Source organism: Hipposideros armiger, unplaced genomic scaffold (genome assembly GCF_001890085.2).
Source record: "Hipposideros armiger isolate ML-2016 unplaced genomic scaffold, ASM189008v1 scaffold_66, whole genome shotgun sequence".
NCBI lineage: Eukaryota > Metazoa > Chordata > Mammalia > Chiroptera > Hipposideridae > Hipposideros > Hipposideros armiger.
Genome location: NW_017731416.1, coordinates 3,690,088 through 3,702,999, shown reverse-complemented (window position 1 = coordinate 3,702,999; position 12,912 = coordinate 3,690,088). Strand labels below are relative to the sequence as shown.

At 40.7% G+C, this 12,912-nt stretch overlaps 1 protein-coding gene across 1 annotated transcript in view; it reads left to right on the top strand.

Moving 5' to 3' along the window:
* Positions 1-12,235, top strand: part of SLC22A4 (solute carrier family 22 member 4) — a 45,818-nt gene extending 33,583 nt beyond the window's left edge. The window contains exons 6-10 of the mRNA XM_019642221.1: positions 1,468-1,568; positions 4,370-4,584; positions 5,491-5,673; positions 8,745-8,880; positions 11,053-12,235. Coding sequence (XP_019497766.1) covers positions 1,468-1,568; positions 4,370-4,584; positions 5,491-5,673; positions 8,745-8,880; positions 11,053-11,128 — 711 coding nt within the window. The 3' untranslated portion in view covers positions 11,129-12,235. The remainder of the gene's footprint in view (positions 1-1,467; positions 1,569-4,369; positions 4,585-5,490; positions 5,674-8,744; positions 8,881-11,052) is intronic.
* Positions 12,236-12,912: the final 677 nt, after the last annotated feature.

Genomic DNA, 12,912 nt, shown 5'->3' with positions numbered 1-12,912 from the left:
CAATCTCGGGCTTCTCTGACTTTCCTTCTGAAGCAACCTCAACCTGCTTGTAGTGCCTGGTCCAAAGGCATTTTGATGGCTCCACATAGGCCACGGACCAGCACTGGATACAAGAATGTTATTGTCCTGAGGTTTCCACACCTGGCTGCTTATCATAATCACCCAAGAGGCTTTAAAAATATAGATTCCCAGGCCTCTGGACCCCAGGGAAGATTCTGATGAAGCAGGTTTGGGGTGGGACCTGGCAGTCTGCATTTTCACAAGGGCCCTGTGGAAGCACTAAGTGTTAGCACAGGCCTGACCCACAGGCCCCATCTGTGCGTGGCACCACACCCAGAGCCCTCCGGGAGGACTTCTAGTCATAACAGTAGAGCTGCACGCTGTAAATAGTGTAGAAGAAACAAGGTACTATGCCTGCGAGCTGCGTGAGGAGGTTTACTCCTGAAAGAAGAATATTAATATCTGGGGAACACCTGCTACAGAGGCAGGGCTGGCACCCTCACTTCCTTCATCATAGACTCTCTTTTCTCAGCCTCTTACTGCACACAAAGCATAGGGTCACAAAGTCCTTGTACTTTACCCCAAAGAAATTCCCCACTGCAGAACCTTGTAGCTTTTTATTTCAATTCTAATAAGCTTGGTTATCTAGATTCCTAACACATGGCAAGTTCAGTTCAGTGAATTAAGAGTAAAGGAGAGAAGCCCATTGACGGTAGTAAGAAATTAACACTCACCACTGATAGCTAGCATCTTTTCCTCAACGGTGCAGTAATAATATTATAGTTAAAATCTACTGGGCATTTACCATGGTTCAAGTACTATGCTAAGCTTTATATATATATATATATATAAATATATAATCTCATTTAATCTTCTTAACTCCCAATTATTGTACCCATTTTACAGAGAAGTAAACAGAGGCTCGGAAAACATAAATAGTAACGTGCCCAAGGTTTGCCACGTTTGTTCTGATACTGAGACAACAATAAGAAAATTATAAAAAGCAGGGACTCAAGGCAGTTTGGGGCTATATGGCCCTACTCTCAGGATCACAGCTCGCATCACCCACAATGATGAGCATGCATCAAGGAAAGGCTGTGTTAGCAGTCAGGCTTTCCTTTAAAGACACAATGGAGCCAGTGTAATATATTTAAAAGGCTTCTGTCTAAAATGGGCCACAAACATGTTAAAGTGCTTGAATTAAGTATCATATGCAGATGCCCTTATTCCCCACAAATTCTAGACTTTTAAGCATATTTAAGGTAAAGTGAGACTTACATGCATAAGTTTTTTCCATGCCGTCATGGCCAAAGGTACTTCCTCACTACCTCTTTTTTTTTTTTTTTTAATTTTTTTTTATTGGGGAACAGTGTATTTTTCCAGGACCCATCAGCTCCAAGTCAAGTAGTTGTTTCAGTCTAGTTGTGTCAGTAACTCTTAATCTCATGGTTATTTGCATTATTTTAGCTACAGGAGCTAAAACCCCCGAAGCAGCAGAAAGCTTTCATTCTGGACCTGTTCAGGACTAGGAATATTGCCACAATAACGATTATGTCTTTGTTGCTATGGTAAGTAATAAGTGATCTGGAAGTGTGACATACAGCACAGAAGTATACAACTGATTTCCTTTTTTTTTTTTTTAAAGATTTTATTGGGGAATTGGGGGAGGGGAGCAGTGTTGGGGAATCAGGGAAGGAGAACAGACAAGTTGCTGTCCTTTTGTTCTTCAGTCTAGTTGTGGAGGACTTTGCTTCACTGGCCCATGTTGGTATTGTGATCATTGCGCTCTTCCCCGGTGAGGCAGATCGGTCGCTGGCCTCTGGACGGCCGCTCACGGCAGCTCTTGGCAGCTCATGCTGGCTGCCAGCCGCTCACAGTAGCTTATGGCAGCCCACTGCAGCAAGGGCTGCAGCCTACGCCTTGCCAGCGACTCAACGGCAGCCCAGTTCCAGGTCGAGCTGTTGTTCACCATCTTAGCTGTATAGGGCAGTGTCACTGGCCCTCATGTGGGATCCAAACCAGGGCCCTGTTGCTCAGAGCTGGTGTCCCAAGCCAGCTCTTAACCAACACGCCACTCTGCCGGCCCACAACTAATTTTCTTTTTTTAAAGATTTTTTTAATTGGGGAATCGGGGGAGGGGAACAGACAAGCCGCTGTCCTTTTGTTCTTCAGTCTAGTTGTGGAGGACATTGCTTCACTGACCCAAGCTGGCACCATCATTGCGTTCTTCCCGGGCGAGGCAGATCAGTCGCCGGCTTCTGGACGGCCGCTCAGGGCGGCTGATGGCTGCTGGCTACACACGGTAGCCCATGGCAACCCACTGCCACAGGGGCTGCAGCCTATGCCGTCGCCGGCGACCCACGGCAGCCCAGCCTCAGGTGGAGCTGTTGTTCAGCATCTTAGCTGTAGAGGGCAGTGTCACTGGCCCTTATATGTGGGATCCCAACCGGGTCCCTCTGGCATCCAAGCCAGTTCTTAACCATCGTGCCACTCGGCCGGCCACAACTAATTTTCTTAATTCAAGGGAACCTCAGGGCAAGGCCTGGGTCTTCCTGAAACAAAATAAAAGTTATAAAATTCTAAGTTATTTGAAAATGCCTCAATTCAATTCCTAGAACTGGATACTGGGGGGGAAAAAAAAAAAAAAGAAGTCTCAGGGAACCATATTAAAGTCTGCAGCACTCTGACCCACAGGGAAAGGGTTTCCCCTCCTAAAGTCATTGGGATTAAGACTAATGAGGTCCCTGGTGCCTGAAGGCAAGAAGCTAATTCAGCTCCTGCTTCCAGAAGCTGTACTGGCAATTCAACAGTGAGGTTATAATAACCTGAACCCCCACTGCCTAGATTGGGGTTTCACACTTGATAATTACAAACCACCAAGTGATTTTAAGGTATAGAAATGATGAATCAACTTTTTAGAGTAGATTTAATAATGGACCTGCAAAGAAATGAGGAAGAAGAAGGAAAGAACATGCTTACCCCACAAAAAATGATGATTGTCAGAACTAGTAGCCTCAGCTTGCAATGTGTATTTTTAGGGCTGTCCTATTTTACAATTCGAGGAAACCAATGACAGAACTTATGACTCGAGTTCAGCAAGTATGAATTCAGCATAGTCACTAGTTTTACCTATGCTGCTCTTATTACCAAATGTGAAAATCGCTAAGATTCCTGGAGCAATGAAGTTTAATGTTTTTGTTTTGTTTTGGATTAGCCTTTGTGCTACTCAGCCTAGTGGAGTATATATAAAAATATCCAACAGTGATCCTGAAAAGATTCTTCAGCTATTCTCTACTTTTCAGTCATGTTAACAGTAAACCCATTTCTGCACAGGGGAGTCTGCCATAGTGCAGTTATTTTTTTCCACAGAGAAGCCCTTATGTGGAACTTAACTGATGACAGGATATGCAGTGTGCACTTTTTGATACTTTGAAGCAATATAAGACTTCCATTCTTCTCCCTAAAGTAATTTTACTAGAATCAATCGGAATTTACTATAAGTGGATCACACAGTATTACCTGTGTTCCTTCTTCTTCTCCTCCTGTTCTTCCTCCTCCTCCTGCTCCCCCTCCTCCTGCTCCCCCTCCCCCTCCTGATCGTCTTCCTCCTCCTGCTCCTCCTCCCCCTCTTCTTCCTCGTGATCCTCCTCCTCCCCCTACCCCTCCTGCTGCTGCTCCTCCTCCTCCCCCTCCTGCTCCTCTTACTACTCCCGCTCCTCCTTCTTCTTTAAGAATGAAGTCTGGCTTTTATGTTCACTGACATTCTGTCTTCAAATAATAGCTCTAAGGAAATGAGGATGTATAAACTGTTCAGGAAATACTGAAATGTAAAATTAACTAGACCAGAATAGGTATTGTTGGATATTGGTCTATTTAGACTGTGCTGTCCAATAGAATTTTCTGCAATGATGAAAATGTTTCATATCTGTGTTGTCCATTACAGTAGCCACTAGCCAGTGTGTCTAGTGTGACTGAGGAACTGACTCTTTGATTTTATTTAATTTTAATTAATTAATTTATTTATTTGGGTGTACAAAGCAGCATAATAGTTAGACATTTACACCCCTCACAAAGTGATAACCCCCCTCCGTCAACCCACTACCCCTCTGACATCCTATATAGCTGTTACAATACCATTGACTATCTTCCTTATGTTGTACTCCACCTCCCATGATATATATTTAATTATAGTTGACATACCACATTATTCTACTTCAGTTTCAGGTGTTATTTACTTTTAAATAGCCACATGTGGTTAGTGGCTACTTACAGAAAAACAAAATCTAGACAATTTCTTGACCATTATGAAATTTTAGAGTGACTCAGGCCATCTTTTTGTCACTTTTGAGTGTTTTCTTTTGTCTTTCAGGATGCTAACATCAGTAGGTTACTTTGCTCTGTCTCTCAACTCTCCTAATTTGCATGGAGATGCCTACCTGAACTGTTTCCTTTCTGCCTTGATTGAAGTTCCAGCTTACATTACAGCCTGGCTGCTCCTGCGAACCCTGCCCAGGCGTTACATCATAGCTGGAGTACTGTTCTTGGGAGGAGGTGTGCTTCTCCTAATTCAGTTGGTACCTGCAGGTAAGAAGTTGACCAGTATTAACAGCTTACTGGAAAAGAGCCACACCTTGATTTAGGCTAATTATTGGCTACTGCTCTTTGTTTATGTAGCCTTTTTACATCATATACTATTCATCAATTAGACAAGTGAAAGCTAACTATGTAATTTCCAGTGTTCAAAACAACATGCCTCATACAGATGAGTCAGTCTTGGAGAATCAGAAATCATTACCTGAAGAGGAAGAGGAATGCTCCCAGTCATCCCCTTCACAGAAACATTCACCTAAACCCTCAAACCTCTTTTTTAAGTCACAACCCTGATTCCCAATTTCTCACTGCTTTCTTAATACTTTCAAACCTTTTCTCTGAGGTGTATATTCAAATGTTAGAGTTGGTAGTACGTGCCAGTTCCAGTACATAAATTCAATGATTTTTTTATGGTCTGTAATGTTTAAGTAGTTAAAGAGCACATGAAGGGATATATCCTTCCCTTTTCCCCATTGTCTTTCTCACATTATTAAAATGTTAAGGTGATAGCTTATTGATACATAGTATACATAGAAGTACATATTTCTTAATAATAATAAACAGGATAAAAAAGGAGCCTCCTTCTCTTTGAAGATTAAACTTAACTATAGTAACATGCTAACAACTTACCATGAAACGGTTGTAACAAATAAAAGTGGGCAAAGGTCACTGAACACATAAATGATCTAGATTAACAGCAGAGTAAAGCACAAAGCAGCCCCTCATTCTCCATCTTTGTTCATGTCAATTACTAAGACATTTGAAAAGAAAGTGTTATTTGGGTAATATCTTTACATTATAAAAACATTCCTATACAAGCAAAGAGGACAATCAAAGCAACTGAGTTAAGAGCATATCACTTTTAAAAGCACCTCTGTTTACACTGGGTCTCTTTTCCAGATTATGACTTCTTGTCCATTGGTCTGGTGATGTTAGGAAAATTTGGGATCACATCTGCTTTCTCCATGCTGTATGTCTTCACTGCAGAGCTCTACCCAACCCTGGTCAGAAACATGGCTGTGGGGATCACATCCACGGCCTCTAGAGTGGGCAGCATCATTGCTCCCTACTTTGTGTACCTTGGTAAGATGCATCTTATGAATTTGTTCTTTTTCTAAATATAAAAGTAATAGATATTCATTGTGAAAAATTCAAATAGCGTAGAAAGTACTAGAAAAAGTGCAAGTTCACCTCTTCTCTCTCAGCTCCTCAAATCACAGCCCTAAAAGTAACTAATATTAACACTTTGGTGAATAGCCCTTCAGACATTTTGTTTTGCATGATATATATATATATATATTTAATATAGTTGTATAGTTATATAGTTACAATTTCACAAATTTTTCACTTAACATTGTATTCAAATATCTTTATTAAAAGCTATTATATATAGCTTTTTTATACCTTCTTTTACCTAGTCTTCTAATGTATATATATACTTAATGTATTTAACTAGGCTCAATGGATAGACATTTAGGCCATTTCCAGGTTTTTGTTATTACAAATAATACTACAGTGAACATTTCCCTATGGCCCTACACCCTTTGTCCATTTGATTATTTTAGATTCATGGATTGCTGGAACAATTTAAAATTTTCATAGATATTGCCAAATTGACCTCTAAATATTGTACCAATTTACAATCCAGCTATCAATACATGAGAGTGCCTGTCTCTCCGTATCCTCACCAACAATGGATATTATCCAATTTTTTAATTGATAATCTGTTATGTGAAAAATGGATACCATTATTGCTGTCATTTCCATTTCTTTAATTATCAATGAGGTTGAATGTTTTTCATATATTTATTGCCATTCTATTTATTTTTCAGTGACCTGACTTTTCATGTCTTTTTCCCATCTTTCTAATGGTTTATTCAACTTTTTATTTTTGATTTGTGAGAGGGCTTTGGAATTGAAAAAAATTAGTCCTTTGTACATATGTTGTAAATATTTTTCCTAGTTTATCATTTACATTTTGACTTTATGAAAATTTTTGCAATGCAGGAAATTTTAGTTTTTTATTTTTAAGATTTTTTTATTGGGGAATTGGGGGAAGGGAACAGTGCTGTGGAATCGGGGGAAGGGGAACAGACAAGTTGCTGTCCTTTTGTTCTTCAGTCTAGTTGTGGAGGACGTTGCTTCACTGGCCCAAGCTGGCACCATCATTGCACTCTTCCCGGGCGAGGCAGATCAGTTGCCGGCTTCTGGACGGCCACTCACTGCGGCTGCTGGCCACTCAGGCTGGCTGCCGGCTACACACGGTAGCCTATGGCAGCCCACTGCAGCAGGGGACTGCAGCCTACGCTGTCGCCGGCAACCCATGGCAGTCCAGCCCCAGGTTGAGCTGCCGTTCACCATCTTAGCTTTAGAGGGCAGTGTCACTGGCCCTCATATGTGGGATCCGAACTGGGGCCCTCTGGCATCCCAACCAATGCGCCATTCAGCCGGCCCGGAAATTTTAGTTTTTATGTAGTCAAATTTATCAGTTTGGAATAACACCCCAGAGGGGCTTTAGTGAGATGTTCCCTGAATGCAGGATGTGGCACTCAGAGCCAAATTCTCATTAAGGACTCTGCTGACGAGAAATGTAGACACGCCGCCTTATTCTTCCTGGCCATCCATTGGTTACCTATTGATTCAAACACACACACACATACACATCCCCAAAGAATATAAGAATTCTCAGAAAAGGTACACTCAATCCTTACACAGAAAGAGAAACAGTATTGTGCCTTAAACATGCTCTGCACAGCTGCCCTGAACAACACCTGAGAAAGCACATTGTTATGTAAAATGGTGTTGTTTTCCCTTTGTTCTTCCCTATACTTTCAAACCATGCTCATATGGTCTAATGGTGGACCATCAATACATAAAAAATGGAGGAGTCTAAGACAGAGCTTTCTGTTCCACAATGGCTACTCCTGTTAGTGATACAGAGGCCTCAGAGAAGTTTCAAGATTAATGTTTTGTTTGTTTGTTTGTTTGTTTTTTAGAGATTTTTATTGGGGAATTGGGGGGATGGGAACAGTGCTGGGGAATTGGGGGAAGGGGAACAGACAAGTTGCTGTCCTTTTGTTCTTCAGTCTAGTTGTGGAGGACATTGCTTCACTGGCCCAAGTTGGCACCATCATTGTGCTCTTCCCGGGTGAGGCAGATCAGTCACCGGCTTCTGGACGGCCGCTCACTGCAGCTCCTAGCCGCTCACACTGGCTGCTGGCTACACACTGTAGCCCATGGCAACCCACTGCCACAGGGGTTGCAGCCTACAACGTCGCCAGCGACTCACAGCAGCCCAGCTCCAGGTCGAGCTGTTGTTCAGCATCTTAGCTGTAGAGGGCAGTGTCACTGGCCCTCATGTGGGATCCGAACCGGGGCCCTCTGGCGTCCCAAGCCAGTTCTTAACCATCGCGCCACTTGGCCGGCCCAAGATTAATGTTTTTTTGTCAAGTAAAATTCTTGGGTGTGTTGTTCTCCAGTAATCTCTGTATGTGGAAAGGAAGCGAAAGAAGGATCTATTATTCTCCTGATAAAGAAGAGGTGGAGTGGTTTTTCCAATTACAAATAAAACCAGGACTTATAAACACTGCAAAAAGACACCAAAGCACTGTGTTTTCACAGTGCCTGACATTCATTGATTTAAATTGTATTGAACATATTACTTATATATATTTTTTTACAGTCACATGACTCTGTGGACCTGGCTTTCCACTGCAGCCCACAGGTTTGGGCAAAAACAAAGGTCACACCAGTCATAATGGCCAGTACCTGTGCAGGCAACATCCTGGTCAGCCTCCTTCCCCTGGGTGCCCTCCCTTTCTGCCCATCTCCAATTACCCCCACCTTCAGAGGCGGACTTTGCTCGGCAAAGATGTCTATCAAAGGAACATCTGTCACACATGATTAAGTAGTAGCTTAGAGAATGCCAGTTGACATGAAAGACCTGATAATGCAAAAATCAAGCAGGTAAATGATTATGGAACTGTAGAGGCAATGGCATCTGCCAAAACAAAACAAAAAACAGTGTATTTTGCATACTTTTTATCTTCTGAAAATGTTCACAAATACTGTTTGCTACCTTTCCAAAGTGGTTCTCGGGAGCAGCTGGAGAATCCCTGGATCTAATTGATGTCCTCGTGTCCTGTGCCTCACAGGTGCTTACAACAAAGTTCTGCCCTACATCCTCATGGGCAGCCTGACCATCCTGATTGGAATCGTCACCCTGTTTTTCCCTGAAAGTTTTGGAGTGACTCTACCAGAGACCTTAGAGGAGATGCAGAAAGTGAAATGGTAAGTGGCACTTAAAAAAATGATACCAAAATTCCTCAGAAAGAAGAAACATGCAAGAATGGCTATGAAGCGTCTCTATAGAATAGCTCTGTCAGATAATAAAGCATATTTTTAAGCAATGGTAACTAAAACAGTGTGCTAATGGTATGGGAATAGAAATTCCTAGAATAGAATACAGTTCAGAATTAAACCTAAGAAGATATGAGAATTCTGTATATAATAAAGAGTAGCAATTCAGAATCAGTGGGGAAAATTTTGATTACTCAGTAAAAGGTGTTAGAATAGTCAGCTAGCCATTTTGGAGAAATGAAAACTTGACTCCTACTTCATAGTACATTCAGATGAATTCCAGAAAGGTTAAAAATTGAGGCCTAAAAGTATAAAATCATAAATGCACCAGAAGAAAGCAAATATTTTTATAACTTTAGGGAAGGCCTTTCTCAGCATGATATGGAAATCTATAAAGGAAAAAATTGATATATCTAATTATGTAATTTTAGAAATTGTTGGCACAGCAAAAAAGAAACAATAAATAAAGACAAAGGTCAACAAGCCAGTGGAAAAGTACTGGCAACACACAATTGAGAGATAGGGCTGACATACCTAATATACAAAAAACTCTTAGTGATCGGTGGGAAAAAGACCAACAACTCGGTTTGGAAACTGGCAAAGGTCATGAATAAGCATTTTACAGAAAAGAAAATTTCAGTGGCAGATTATATATGAAAGAAAAATACCCACATTAATAAAAACATATAAAATAATTCAGTATCATTTTTTGAGCCTATGAGATTGGGGGGGTGAAGAGGAATTCCTCCTGATAGCAATCAATTCTGACATCAACTGGGTGTCCTATAATTTAATTCCATTCTAATACTAACTACCTAGAGTTAGCATCAGATTCCACAGGTTTAAGGGCTCAGTCCTCTAAAACTGCCCTCCCTTCAGAGGCCAGTCACAAGTATCAGGTCCCCAGGTGATCCACACTTCTGTCCAACTTGGCTACAAAGTCATGTTTCCACAATCCTGCTCCTGAATGAAGTTCGGTAATTTGCTAGACCCACTCAACAGAACTCTGGAAAACACTTTTCTTGTTGTTTTATCGTAAAGAATGCAAATGAAGAGCCAGATTAGAGGTACACAGGGTGAGGCCCTGAAGGGTCCAGAGTGTAAAAGCTTCTGTCCCTGTGGAGTTGGGGAGCGCCACCTTCCCCCCACATGAATGTTCACCAATTCAGCTCTCCAATCCCATGTTTAGGGAGTTTTATGGAGGTTTCATCACATAGGTGTGGTCAATTATTAATTCAATCTCCAGCCCCTTGTCCCTCCACAGAGTTTGGGGGATGGGGTGAAAGTTTCAGGTTTCCATTTAAGGCTTGGTTTTTATGGCAACCAGCCCCCACCCTGTTATCCACAGGGGCCCAGCCAAGAGTTGCCTCATTAGATCAAAAGACAAGATGCTCCTCCTATTACCCTTATCACCCAGGAAATTACAAGGGATTTAAGAGCTCTGTGTCTGGAATGGGGACAAAAACAAGTATCTTTCTGTGATATCACAAATTGGCATAACATGTAAATGATAAGCAGTATGACAGAAGTTTAGATTCTAGAGTGAAACCGCCTGCCTTCAAATCCCAAATCTATTGCATAAATTTGGGCAAATTTGATTTTGGGGGCAAAACTTGATTTTCACTAAACTTCAGTATTCCCATCTGTTATATGGGAATAACTCCTATGGCAATTTTATATAAGGTAATATGTTTTTGGTGCCTGGCCATGATAAAGATAAATCTGTACATGAATGGATTCTGATCCCTGACAGAACACACACAACAAAATGTGCCCATTTCTGATAAGTTGTTTTCTTCTAATCATACAACTACTTCAGTATCAAGTTTAGCTTGCCAAGAACTTCATTCTTACCAAACTCTACCCTTTCCCCAGGAAAATTGTAAAAGAGTGTCAATTCTGGGTTTTGTTTATGTTTAATTAAGAAAATGGTTCCAAATATTCAAAATCATAAAATACTAGTTCTAGACTTCTGAGGTTCTTATTAGAGTTAAAATAATTACTTGTTCATTGACTGCAGAATTGTTTATGAGCATCAGTTTGGCATTTTGAGGAAGCGAGTCTTGAATATTTAATTTTCTTTAGCACCTATCTTATTTTCAGGTTCAGGTCTGGTAAAAAAACAAGAAATTCAATGGACAATGAAGAAAATCCCAAAGTTCTAATAACTCCATTCTGATAAAAATGTCCACCCTATTTGGTGACCTGAAAAACAGACACATAAGACTGAAGAAACCAAAGCCTCTCCAGATGAAATGGACTGACTATAACAATGAGTGGACCTTGCTGTTGAGAAATGCTTGTCATATAGCAAATTCTGGAGCACTGTTCCAGATAATCTCCTCATTTTTAAAAACTAACCATTTCTAGAGAGTCCTCCTTACTAATTAAGTCGATGAAATGGGTTTGTAAGATTTTTTTGAAAATGTGTTGGTTAAGGATTGGTAAATCCATATAGATTGACACTCATTTTCCAAACGTACAACTATTGCCCAAATAAAAAGAATGGCATTGTATTAACACAACTATCAGGTGACAACAGTGTGTATGTGTATGTGTGTATGTGTGGCGTGTGTGTGTGTGTGTAAGTGAATCAGCACATTCAAAATTCCAATTTTGAAGTAAACTCATATACTACTGTAACCAAATGATTATATGCAGCATTCCGAGTCATGAATTTTTATACACTCCTTAGAGAGGAATTGATGGCGGATGTTAATAGCGTTTTGCAAGTGAAATGCAGCAGGAGATCAAGTAGCCTGGCTCATATGGCACAGTATGCACCTGTATCCTCTCCAACCAGGGGTGTATCTGGTCAGCAATAGTGGATCCTCAGTTCCATGAATGAGCATAAAAGATCAAAACCACTAATGGGATAACACATTACCATAGCTCAGAAAATAAATGTCAGCTCTGTGTCTCGCCATGTTTTTGGCAGGCTGAGATGATAACATAGCAAGCAGTTACTCCTGGGGCTTGGGGCAGCTTGCTTTCATTGAAAGTGGCTTCCCTGAGAGCAGTTACGTTGTGCTCATAGAAATAGGCAGCCACTGTTTTTAATATGCTGCTTGGTGGCATCATCTTCTCAAAATAATTATCCCCAACTGTAAACTTTCACTATCTAGATATTTTTCAAAGGAACATTTGATATAACAGCCTGATAAAGTCATTATTTCAAAACCCTTATCTTGAACTTTTCTGATTAACTCAGCGTTTTTTCTCTATATTGCCATATTTCTTTTTATTAATTATTTTTTATTTTCAATTACAGTTGACATTCAATATTATATTAGTTTCAAGTGTACGGCATAGTGGTTAGACTTTTATATAACTTATGGAGTGATAACCCCAATAAGTCTAGTACCCACCTAGCACTATACGTAGTTGTTACAATATTATTGACTATATTCTCTATACTGTACTTTACATCCCTATGACTATTTTGTAGCTACCAGTTTGTATATTCCTCCCTTTTTCATCCACCCTCCCAACCCCCGCTACCACCTGGCTACCATCAGTTTGTTCTCTGTATCTGTGAGTCTGTTTCTGTTTTATTTGTTCATTTATTCTGTTCTTTAGATTCCACATGTAAGTGAGGTGATATGATATTTGTATTTCTCTGTCTGACTTATTTCTCTTAGCATGATACCCATTGGGTCTATCCATTGTCACAAATGGTAATATATTGCCATATTTCTAACACATATTTTATATCCTACTGACACACTGATCCTGCCTTTTAATTGTGACTTTCAAATCCACGAAGGTATCTTAGAATAGTTTATGCTTTGTCATTGGGGACGCAAGTGCACTGCTTCATCCACCCAGCCCTTTCATCTCTCCCACTGATGCAGCCTTTCTAATCGCTGGTCCACCTACCCTGCTGGGCACTAGGTTTCCTGTTCCGCAGAGAGCAGGTCACACTGCCTTCCAAGCTGTCTTTGAACTTCCCACCAGCAGTGA